The 11,756-nt window shown below is 39.7% G+C and overlaps 2 protein-coding genes across 3 annotated transcripts; both read right to left on the bottom strand.

Annotated features, from left to right (window-relative positions):
* Positions 1 to 9: 9 nt before the first annotated feature.
* On the bottom strand, positions 10 to 3,002 carry LOC132797422 (G-protein coupled receptor moody). The gene is made up of 3 exons (XM_060809193.1): positions 2,202 to 3,002; positions 1,385 to 2,113; positions 10 to 878 (listed from the first exon to the last, which is right to left on the bottom strand). The coding sequence occupies exons 1-3, from the start codon at positions 2,741 to 2,743 to the stop codon at positions 455 to 457; spliced, it is 1,695 nt and encodes a 564-aa protein (XP_060665176.1). The 5' UTR covers positions 2,744 to 3,002; the 3' UTR covers positions 10 to 454.
* A 64-nt stretch (positions 3,003 to 3,066) lies between these two features.
* LOC132797423 (POU domain, class 2, transcription factor 3-like) lies at positions 3,067 to 8,173 on the bottom strand. 2 transcript variants are annotated; one of them, XM_060809194.1, is made up of 3 exons: positions 7,816 to 8,173; positions 6,662 to 6,896; positions 3,067 to 5,492 (listed from the first exon to the last, which is right to left on the bottom strand). In XM_060809194.1, the coding sequence occupies exons 1-3, from the start codon at positions 8,084 to 8,086 to the stop codon at positions 5,315 to 5,317; spliced, it is 684 nt and encodes a 227-aa protein (XP_060665177.1). In that variant the 5' UTR covers positions 8,087 to 8,173; the 3' UTR covers positions 3,067 to 5,314. The 2 variants fall into 2 exon arrangements, with proteins under 2 accessions (XP_060665177.1, XP_060665178.1); XM_060809195.1 differs by lacking the exon at positions 7,816 to 8,173 and adding an exon at positions 6,968 to 7,160.
* Positions 8,174 to 11,756: the final 3,583 nt, after the last annotated feature.

Here is an 11,756-nt window from a genome sequence, read left to right as displayed (position 1 = left end):
TTATCAACCTTGAGGCCTTTGAATTTATTTACTGGCGAGGTTTAAAGTACTCGCAGCAATCGCAGTAAGTGAGAAAATTGAGTATCCGGAATTTATTATATGAATATTTTCACTAAGTTTGGTAGTTCCAGACAGATAAATATATTATAAAAAACGCAAATCGGTTGAGCAGTAAATGCACTTATAATTTTCTGAGCGACACAATTAAATTTATGCGTCTTAAGTGTAATCGTTACAAACCCTATATAGTAATATCGATATGTAGTTTTTGTGTTCCATTATAGTACAAGATTCGGAAAAGTGAATATGGAAATGGATACGAGATATATAAACATAGATGGATTATGGCTTTTGCTGGAAGAATTATGCCGTTCTCTTCTGGTTCTCTTCGGATGCTCTCGATGTTTGGGGACGGAACTCGGTGCCAGGGCGAGGGGATCGTGTATAATGTAGATCATGTTTTGGCCGCCCGATTCGACTCGAGATGCTTTTTCATGGCTCGCTGATGCTGCTGTTTTTGCTCTGTCTGATGGCATCGCAGGAGATTCCAATAGGCGCGACGATATTCGGAGCTCATGAGTACATAGATGAATGGATTGATGCAGGTGGTCAGATAGATCAGTAAATAGCCCATGATGTTGAAGACATGCACATTGTTTGCACTCTTCCAAATCTTAGACACTGTGATTGGCAGATAGCAGATGACAAACCAGACGAATATCACTAGTATCATCTTCAGTAATCGACGATCCTTGGCACTCATGCGACCCGGATAGATCGATGAGGCATTCGATGTGTTCCCCATGGACACATAATGCGATTTGCGTGGATTGAAGCGTGTGAACGAGGTGCGCAGCGAGGTCGTTATCGGGTTCTTTCTGTACAAGACATATTAAATATTAATCGGTTAGTTTTATAATCAAATATTCAGATTCTAATCAGGGACTTTAGCGACATTTGTAATTAAAAGTAACATCAATTTTGTTGAATTCAGTAAAAAACTGTAAGTAACAATTAAATTGAAATGTTTATTTAAAGGCTAAGTCTTTTTTTTTATATTCAAGAGCTCAAAATAATCTAAAGATTATATTGTTTTGTCATGCCTATTTGGTACTTAATATTTGATCCTTAAAATGCGGAATTTTGAAAAATTTTGTTCCTAATATTTTGCGTAAGGAAGACAAACCCTTTTGAATATTATTTCAATAAATTGATTGAAATTATGATCTGCTATTTACATTTCGGAAATTTACAAAACGATCGAAAATCTAATTGTTTATATTATTCTTCAGTAAGTAAGTAAGGTATCAGCAAGTAGTAAGTTTTATATGATATGATCCCTGGATTTTTCATTCTCCCCTGGAGTTTTTTTTTGGCTACTTACGAGTTTCTCGATTGCTCGACGAGCGTCTGTGATCGACTTATGGCGTTGGTGTCGTTCAGGGGAGTGTCCGTCACTGTGGCAGCACTTGGAGCTGCTGATGTGACGTTGGAAGTGTCTTTGCTGCGGTTATCCTGCTGCTGCAGCACCACATTGGCATCAATAGGCGGCTCCTTCTGAATGCTGTAGGATATGGGGAAATTGTCGGTGGAGACGTTGTCATCGATGTAGGCGAGACTTTCGTTGACGACAAAGGGACGCAGGGACGTGTCCTCGCTGCTTGAATTTGCCTCCTTGTTGCTCTTCTCCTTGTCTTTATTCTTGTCCTTGGATTTACTCTTATCCTTGCCTTTGGACTTGCTCTTAGCCTTATCCTTCTCTTTATCTTTATCCTTGACGTTGTCGGGCGGCTTTTGAGCAGTAATAGGCGGCGTTTGGGCAAATTCGGAGTTCTTGGCGGCATTGGCGCCCGCTCGAATGGCGGCCTGGCGAACCAGGAGGAAGATGCGGGCATAGCAGATGACAATACAGATGCAAGGCAGCAGGAATGCGATCATGAAGAGGAACTCCTTGGGCGATCGATCGTTCTTGTCGTGCAATATCGAGCATGAACCGATGCTCGTATCCAGGCCAAAGCGTCCCCAGATGCCGCGCCACGTGGGAATCATGATCGAGAAGGTGATCAGCCAAGTGCTGGCCACCATCAAGGCTAGATAGCGTCGCTGATAGATGCTGGATGGACAGAGAGAGAGAGAGAGAGCGAGTGAAGGGGTAGTCAGAGATCACTTAGGAGATCTATCTGTTGTTCTATCACACTTACCGCGGATACTGTCGTGGATGGGCAATGATAATGTAGCGATTGATCGTGATCAGTGAAACGGAGAGCAACGAGACCGCCATTAGACCATAGCGTAGCAGGGGAAATAGACGACACATCAGATCGCTGTGTGTCCAGGCGCGCTCCTTGAACGTGGACGTTGCCAGCGGCAAATTGAAGCAGCCGAACAGTAGATCCGAGCACGACAGATTTATGATAAAGATCGCGGTGGAGTTGCGCGTCTGTTTGCCGCGCGAGAGCGCAATGATCGTCAGCAGATTGCCGGGGACACCGACAATGATGAACACAATGCATGCGATCCATGCGAATGTCAGCAGCTCATCCGAATAGCCCTCGAACAGCTGATTCTCCAGCTGATCCCCGGCCGCTGGCTCATCCTCGACGTCGACATCGGTCGCAACCAAACTGCTGCTGCTCCTGTTGACGCTTGCCTTGCGACCAGCCAAGGCGGCCACGCCCAAGGGCGGCACACTCAGCAGGTGGAACTGCGCTTGCGCCTCGCTATCTGCCAACTGGAGTAACATGCTCCCTCCGATCCAATCGCCGCCCCCCCTCTTCCCTCTCCCAAGGGCCGAAACGTGGCTTGAGAATGTGTGAAATGCGTTGTGCGGTGCGTTGCGGTGATTTGTCTGCGCGCGTGTGTGTGTGTGTGTGTGTGTGTGTGTGCGAGTGTGAGTGAGTGTGTGTGCTTTTAGGGAATGCGGCGTTTGCAACTATGACGCGCTCGTTCCTGCGCCGATTTTGTACTAAACTAAATTCTATACATCCACAACTAGCCCAAATAGCCCAAATCATCCAGCTAGAAACAACAGCTAGAGCACATACAACAAAAAAAAACAGACATGCACACAAATAGAGAGCTATGGCAAGCTACGCACGACTTGGGGATACCCATTTCAAAATGTATTACATTTCTTTCAATCTCAAAAATGTTTTTGATAATTTCAATAAATTAATTTTAAAGCTCTTTAAAAGAACATGCATCGCTTTATTTAGCTTGGATCCTGAGTTACTAGAGTTATTATGAGGATCTTTTAAACGAGTTGCGAAAAACACATTCTAATATATTTTTATAAGTTGCAAGTTCAAATCAAAACAAATAACATACATTATTTGAAAAGTTTGTTGCATTAATAGTAAGAAATTTAGTAACAAAAGTCAATATTAACAATTATCTACAGGTAACATAATGACTGAGTTCCTTGGGATATTTTCTTATTATTTCTTATTAAAGATTTATGAATAAAAGGCTTGTGTGATTCCATATGCGAAATTTTGCAGCTCCAGTTCATGTAGTTGCTGAGATTATTGGGTTATTGCAGAGAAAATGAAAGGATGATACGTTATTTCTAATACTTCAACGGGTTACAGGGTATGGAAAATGAAACGAAACTTTCGGAAAAAGGAAAACAACACAATTTTTATTGTATACAACAATTGACTTCATCATCGGGTAATTTGGAATGAGCGGACCGCTTTGTTTACATTGTTCTTATACATACACTAGCTAGATATTTTTTTTTTTGTTTTTGGTATTGTTTCTTTTTTGGAATTCTCAAATACAATACAATATGCGAGGGCTGCATGCAACAATTCTTCGCAGCATATGTTGCAAATATACTATCACGAACAATGTATTTCTATTGCCCGTTGCCCTGAAGAATTGAGGTCTCTCGCGATTTCCAAATTGAATATTTGTACAAATCTTGCGAGCTGAAAAGCAGCAATAGTCATGCATACATAGTACGAATAGTACGAGTAGTTTCTTCCGCCTCACTGGCGATATTATAAGCATGATATGGCCACAAAACAAAGCAACAACAACAAAAATAAGAGAGAGCATCATCAGACACAGCATCAGTATCAGCATCAGATTTGTGCACGGGCAAAGGGAATATTCCCGGTAGAGGAACTCACTGAGTAGGCGCTACTAAAAGCATAGCATGTGGAGGAGGCACTCACGGAGTACTCAGCCGTGTGCAATGAGGAATTCTTCTGGCTAATTTACGAGTTTCTTGCCACTACATCTAGCGGAGGGAAGAGAGCTTTGCATACGGTATTCTGTATTTCCTATATTGCCCAAGTTCAAGTTAAAGAAATCTTATAAACATATTATTCATATTATTTGCTTAGAGATTATAGAAAGATTTTAATTTTAATATAAATGCCATTAATACATTCTTTCTTGATCGCAATCAATTTTGATCAAACGTATTTTAGAGCTTATTTCTCAAACGATCAGCTGTATCACATTGTGTCCATATTGTGTCTACTATGATGTATCTATTTGAAATTAACATAAAATCGTTAAATGCAAAAATTAGAAATTTATATGCATAAAAAGACCTGCTAATTAAGCGTATAAATGTATCTGGAGTCTAGTAGAATCTGAAGTTGCTATTAAAGCAAGAATAATACACTAGAACATAATGTATGAGTGCTCTGTGTACACACATGCCTACATACATACATAAGACAGCAGACAGCAGACCACACAAACAAAAAGCCAAGAGAAAGACAGTGAGAGAGAGAGCTAGCGAGTGATACTTTCTTGGCAAGTGAACTCTAGAATGACCCGAGCTCCAATTGGAAGTGCCTATAAACTCGATGCCGTCATAGCAAATGGATTCGATTTGGAATGGGAATAGGGATGGGGATGCGGATGGTGCTGCAACTGTGGCTGGGTCATGATGGTCTCGTGGTATAAAATGGGAGACTTAATTAATTAACCAGGCAAACAGCAGCAGCAGTTAAAAAAAAAAACATCAAAAAACAAAATCGAAGCATACAATATACATACATACATACATACATTTGCATGTTCATACATATATTTATAAGTATGTACATACATAAATATAAAACAGTGGCAGTGGAACGTTGTCTGCGGGCAACGGGCAGCAGCAGTTCATTGAGTAGAGCGCAAATGGGAATGGGATGGGAGGCGAATAGGAATGGGCTGGCAAATGGAATGAGAGTGAGAGTGAGTGTCATGCAGAGTATTTGTGTGTGTGTAGGTGTGTGTGTGTTCAACTGAGTCAGAAGAACTCTTTAGCAACAATTGAAAACTGACTGCTCTTGCTGTTAGTCAGTCCTTAATGGTTACACAAATGTTTTCTATGTTGTCTTTCATTAGCAAACCAATTCCGTACCACCTTACAATCTAAATTAATCTCGGATGCTAAGCGAGTGATTTCTTCATAGGTTGGACTCGGATTTTCTTTAAATTTTTCTTTCAGCTTTTGCTTGGCCGATGGTTCAATTGAATTCCGCCTAGTAGAAAAAAAAGACTCGATATAGATTACTTTAGAAGTCGATCCTAACGTTGCGTTGTTTTTGGTCTGTTCTGATTTTGTACTGGTTGTGGTTCTAGTTCTGGTTCATGGTTCACGGTTCTAGTTCATGTTTCTTTGTTGGTGGGTTTCCGCCGGAGGACTAGAATTTCGCATGTGTCTTTCTATGTCTACTTGGGATACCCGCTACCCTTTCAATAGAAGTTCTTAAAAGTCAACAAGTCGATATTTGGGATTACAAAATTTGGGGACAATTCTTGTTATACCCGCTACCAATAGGGTAGAAGGGTATTATAACTTTGTGCCGGCAGGAAATGTATGTAACAGGTAGAAGTAGGCATCTCCGACCGAAGTATATATATTCTTGATCATCATCAATAGCCGAGACGACCTAGCCATGTCCGTCTGTCCGTCCGCCCGTTTGAACACCTACATCTCAGAGACTATAAGAGATAGAGCTATAATTTATTTGTTATGTTTGCACACAGATCAAGTTTGCTTAAAAAATTTCCCACGCCCACTCCCGCCCCAACAAATCAAAAAAACGAATAACAAGCGTAATTTTAAAGCTAGAATTTTCTTCGAATTTTGGGTATACAATAACAACTATAGTAATTGTCATCCCCGATTTGGTTACGATCAGATTGTGGAAGTTATTAAAAAAAATACTTTCGAATGGACAACAACGCCTACTCACTAGGGGTCTTAGTTGCTTTGGCTGACAATCTGGTATATTGAGCCGTCTATGGTATATTTTGAATGTGGTACTATATATCTATATATCAAATACGCAATTTGGTATATTTTTAGAATTTGTGTAGTATTTTCGGTATATTTTGAAAATAATACCGGAATATTTTACTTTTATTCAAAATGGGTAGCGGGTCTCTCACAGTCGAGCACACTCGACTGTAGCTTTCTTACTTGTTTGTTCTTTATTTGCTATGTAGCCAAATTAACACTCTGCCAATTGACGGGTTGGACTCCAACCCTGTTGGAGAATTATGCAGGTTATGGGACTGGGATTGATGTTTGTGCTGCTTTGGGGAGTCTGGGGAAAAGTTGGCAGCAGTCGTGGTTGGTTTGGTTTGGTTGTTTGTTGGTTGGGTAGGTTGGTTGGATTACCGCTGTAATTAAAACACTTCCTACCTTCTCCATGCGCGCTTCGGCAGCACGCTGGGCGCATTGGGATCCTCCAGCGGGGCATCCGGCCGCTCCCGACGCGACTCCTCCATCACCAGGGCCTTCACATAATGGGGCATTAGTTTATGCATGCGTTTGATAGTCATATTGCCATTCTCCAGATTTGAAATTGTATCTTGGGCCAGTAAGTGCAGACCAGGTAGGGTGCCCAGGATCCTGCCCATATAGACTTGCGAGACTCCTGCAAGAGTTCGAAGTCGAATGTAAAATGATGGGCTATTCTTGGCGATTCTATGGCGATTCAATGCGAACCGACATGGAACTGGGAAAGATTATGATCTGTCTCTCTGTCTTCTAATGAAGATTATGCATTACTTGACAACAGGAAATCGAGACATATGTACATATTTAGAATACGGTTTTATAATATAGAACTTGATTTAATGCTAAAACTAATTGGGAACTTGAAAATAGAGACAGCAACTTTAAATTTGGAAACTTGAAACTAGAGACATTAAATAATAATTGTGATTTCATGAACATATCAAATGCCTTTAATAATACAAAACCACAACAAATTATATTTATATTAGAAATTTAATTATAATACTTTGTGATTTTTATTATTTAAACTAAATTTAAATTTTCAAAACAATTGTTTACAAAATAAATTAAACCTAATTGATAGTTCAAAGATATTCGATTTAAAATTCGAGGCGAATGTGACTTTTGTCAACAAAATGGATAGTTGAGGAATTTGATTTTGATCATAGCTCGCAAATAACTATCGACCGTTTTTATACCCGCTACTCATAGGGTAGAAGGCAATGTATGTAACAGGTAGAAGGAGGCATCTCCGAGCCAATAAAATATATATATATTCTTGATCAGCATCAATAGCCGAGACAGCATCAATAGTAAAGAAGCCATACATTTGTTGCTCATTGAGACTTTTCGTAAAGAATCATGATAAGACAACGAGAAACGGTCAACAGTTATTTGCGAGCTCTGATTTTGATTCATTCCGAATAAAAATTGAGCTTAATCAGAAAGGTAATGTTAATGGTATGATGAAACAATTGTGTGAGTTATACTAATTAAATTGAAGATTGATTTCAGAGCTATTCTTCGAGCTGTAATCTGTTAGATCAGATGCTTACCAAGCCTGTGCCGTCGCTCTTTACAATCTAACGCAAGCCTCTTCAGAGTTCTGTGAGAATGGTCAGCTATCGTGGTGACGCTTTGACGGGGTTTTACTAGACTTTTTAAGTCACGGATAAGTTTCCGTAAAATTTGCAGAACTCCAGGTGATATATTTACGACTGTTCTTATTATGAATTGGCAAGAATAGACAATTGCCACCAACACACCTGCCTTTTTATTAGAATAAATTGCGTCTCCAAATTTTTCAACGAAGTTTAATATTTCCATTGTATTAGTATTTAGTTTAGTATTAGTATTAGGTTGTTTATTTCAGAATAATTAGTTTATTTTTATTTGAATGTCTATGAATGTCTATGAATGTGTTTCTACAATAAACAATCGTCTATATAACCTTACTAAGATTATGTTTGCAAAGGTATCTGAGTTATTTTACAATATTATTTAAACTTCATTTCGAGTTGTCATTGAATTTGATAGATCTAGGTGTGTTTTTATATTATTATTATATTATATTATTATAACTTTGTGCCGGTAGGAAATGTATATAACAGATAGAAGGAGGCATCTCCGACCCTATAAAGTATATATACATATTATTATCTCATATAACTTGTTTTTATTTTATGTCATAGCTTCGCTGAGATTGCTCATAGAAATTCTTTCCATGACTGTCTCTTCTTTGAGTGTAATTGAATTATGAGTAACAACAAATGTAGCAATTAATTTTGAAATAATATGTTGCAAATGGTAAATAATTAAAATAAACACATAAACAAATTGAATGTTGAAATTCAGGGGAATATATTCATATCGGTTGTCTACAATATAGCTGACTAATTTCGACAATAATTTATAATACGCTTCTAACAAAATCAAAACAGCTTGAGAATCGAGCGAGCTAACGATAGACAAATCTCGAGGTCAAGATCCCATGTCCAACCATGCGTGTCCGTCCAGTGGAGGTTTCACTGTCTTATTAAATTCACATGCCGCTCCTGGCAATGAGTGTGTGAGTATCTATGTGCATATGTGCATATGTGATTCACTGGGCCAGACTAGATGCAACCATTCCAGTTGATGGGAATGTGAATAACGGGTCACGCCTCGTCGTGCATGTCGTCGTCTCGTTTATCTCCCAAACTCACAGACACAGCGCAACAGGCATGCAATACGCACACATACACACACTCACACACATAGAGTGAACCTAACGCGATCGCAAATCGAGCACCCCCTCCAAAGCCCCACCACCATGGTTTCAATGCTGTCTAACAAATACATATGTAAGTACAATAACAATGACGCTCAACAATTGTGACCGAATGACAACGACAACAGCAATGAGAGCGAAAGCGATTGATGACGAGCACAAAGCGAGAGAGAGAGCGCAGAGCGCTCATTGTGCTGTGTGGGTTGTGTGGAGCATGGTGAGTGAAGAATGGAGAGAGAGGGAGATCGAGATTGAGAGCGAGCCGCGCGCGTGCGTTCATTGAAGAGCAATATTGTCAACAATTCTACGGGCAATATCATTTGCGACATCAGCAGCGACGTAGACGCCGACTGCAACAGTGACAGCGACTGCGGCGGCGGCGGCGGCGACGGCGACAGCGACAGCGATGCTGGTAACAAATGGAGCGGCGCGCCGATAATGTGCAGTCGTTGTAGACAAACGCAAGCGCGAAGGCGACGAAACGCAATTTGTCCGTTACAGTTAATTTGCCTTTTCTCCTTTGCCATTTGCCCGATTTTGCTAGCGCGAGTGAGTGAGTGCGTGTGTCACAGTGTATTTCGTCTGTTTGTTGTTTTTTGTTTTGTTTTGATCGCGTTGACCCGCGTTGATAAGCCGAACGATGGCCGAGTGAATGCCGCAACTCGGTTGCAACACTTTTCTACCTGCCCGAAGAAGCAGAAGACGAAGTCGCAAAGTCTGCAAATGCTTGAATCCCAAGCGTATTAGTCATGATCGTGTTGTGATCGACGAGTCGCTGCCGCATTTGAATCACCGGACAGGCCCCTTTCTCTCTTCCCCCGCAGCCACCTTAAACCCCTTGCGCCTCGTATCCATCGCAGCCTCAGTCACACTAAGAAAGAGAGAGAGAGAGAGAGCGAGAGAGCGGATACTCGGTTGCGATGACAACTGTTTACATTTGAAGCTCAGTCGAGTGGTGTCTCAGTTGAGTTCACAGTTATTACTCATAGCACCTGAACGCGTTTTTAGCTTTTGAATTTCAATTCGAAAAATAACATTTATAAAATAACATTCATGAAACACAATTGAACAATAAATCGAATCGCGATTACGTGAACGTGTATGGAACAACAAAAGCAGAACTCTACTCTAATCGAACTCTACATTCGTGTGTACGCTGATAAGACCGACTGTCCGTTAGTTGTTGGAGAGTCCCGCTTGATGATCCCCGATCCCCGATCCCCGATCTCCGATCTGTGATCTGTGCACTCGCTGTGAGTGATTCGTGATTTGAGTGTGTCGCAATTACAATCGGAATTAGATTTAGAATCTGAATTGAAGCGTGTGTCAATACAGCTGTGTGGGAAACCGTCAACATCTTATACCGATCGCATGTGCAGCACACAAACACAAGTAAACCAAAACCAGGTACGAGTCAGTTACTCTAGCACTGATAAGATAGCGTCCACAAACTCAAACACACACACACACACACACTGCATGCCTAACTTAATAATAACAAACAATCGAAAGATTGTTTGCGCAAGCGATCGATAGCTGTTTAACAGTGCGTATACGCAACCAGCGATCTTTACCTTTAGCAATTAGTGAAGATCGTTAGATGGTTGGAAGTGTATTTCAAACTAACATTCGCTTTGAGTGCCAACTGATCTTTCAAAGTCATTTGCAAGTTCAATCTTCTAATATTGAATAATATAATATTTAAATGTTGAATCGAATCTATACAGAACGTATGTATGTAATGTCATAATCTTTCAATAAGTGATCTAACAGGGAACTCACCACCATTTCTTATATTTAGATTTTCTTTTAGTCAACTTCATATAGATTGTAAATCAGAATACGATTATTATGATAATCTAGATAGCATGTAAAGTGACTTAATAATAATAAATATGTGAACATCAAAATACATATTAGTGAATTAACCTATGGAATTAAATATGAAACAGTTTAATATACATAATTGTTGTAAAGAAATTGTTGTGCATACTATTTGAAAGTTTTTTATTATATTTATATATATTTGTATCTATAGTTGAGTTTTGAAACTCAACATAAACTAAATTGATAGCTGCCATGAGGATTTTTGAATATACTTCACCATGGTCACATATGCTTCTCTCGAATACGATTTTATTATCAGGTCAACCAAATCGTTATTATATATATAATATATACTTAGCATTTTACTCATAGGAAACCATCAAGAAACAATGATTCAGTCATGTTTATCTAGTGGCGGGAACGATATATTGTGCAAATAAATAATACTACAATCTTTCAAATAACTTCCATTTTTATTTCAATTTCGAGATGCCGCATTCCAAATTCATGATGTTCCATCAAAGTTAAAAAGTTATTCGTACGAAACTGGGCGTCGACTTCTCAGAAATAGAAATGTATAAATATATAATAATAAATACATATGTATAAAGTATGGACTACATGATCGTAAGTAGTCAGTTTTCAAGTGTTCCGGCATTTGTGTGTCGCAAATGTCGTGTCATATTGGTAGCGACTCGAGAACACTCAATTAATTAAGGTTCGGCGTTGATCTTTGCACCCAGAGCTAGAGCCCAAAGAGATGGTGCATGGCTGGGAGATGCGAGATGGGTTCCAAGTTCTTCTATGTGAGACTGTGTATGTCTGTGACCTCTTTAAATTATTTAATTGACACTAATTTGCTGGAACAGCAGCCAATGCGAAGCGAGTGCAAAACAAAAG

The sequence above is a fragment of the Drosophila nasuta genome, chromosome X (assembly GCF_023558535.2).
Source record: "Drosophila nasuta strain 15112-1781.00 chromosome X, ASM2355853v1, whole genome shotgun sequence".
Classification (NCBI taxonomy): domain Eukaryota; kingdom Metazoa; phylum Arthropoda; class Insecta; order Diptera; family Drosophilidae; genus Drosophila; species Drosophila nasuta.
The sequence above is the reverse complement of the archived record's forward strand: the minus strand, read 5'-3'. Positions and strand labels throughout refer to the sequence as shown.

Bases quoted from the DNA above. Each gene is read 5' to 3' on its own strand.
- LOC132797422 (XM_060809193.1), bottom strand. From the start codon at position 2,743: ATGTTACTCCAGTTGGCAGATAGCGAGGCGCAAGCGCAGTTCCACCTG. The intron at 2,114-2,201 runs GTAAGTGTGATA...CTGTCCATCCAG, and splicing joins CATCCACGACAGTATCCGCG to CATCTATCAGCGACGCTATC. The intron at 879-1,384 runs GTAAGTAGCCAA...TGTCTTGTACAG, and splicing joins GTCGAGCAATCGAGAAACTC to AAAGAACCCGATAACGACCT.
- LOC132797423 (XM_060809194.1), bottom strand. From the start codon at position 8,086: ATGGAAATATTAAACTTCGTTGAAAAATTTGGAGACGCAATTTATTCT. The intron at 6,897-7,815 runs GTAAGCATCTGA...GAACTCTTGCAG, and splicing joins AGAGCGACGGCACAGGCTTG to GAGTCTCGCAAGTCTATATG. The intron at 5,493-6,661 runs GTAGGAAGTGTT...TTTTTCTACTAG, and splicing joins CCGAAGCGCGCATGGAGAAG to GCGGAATTCAATTGAACCAT.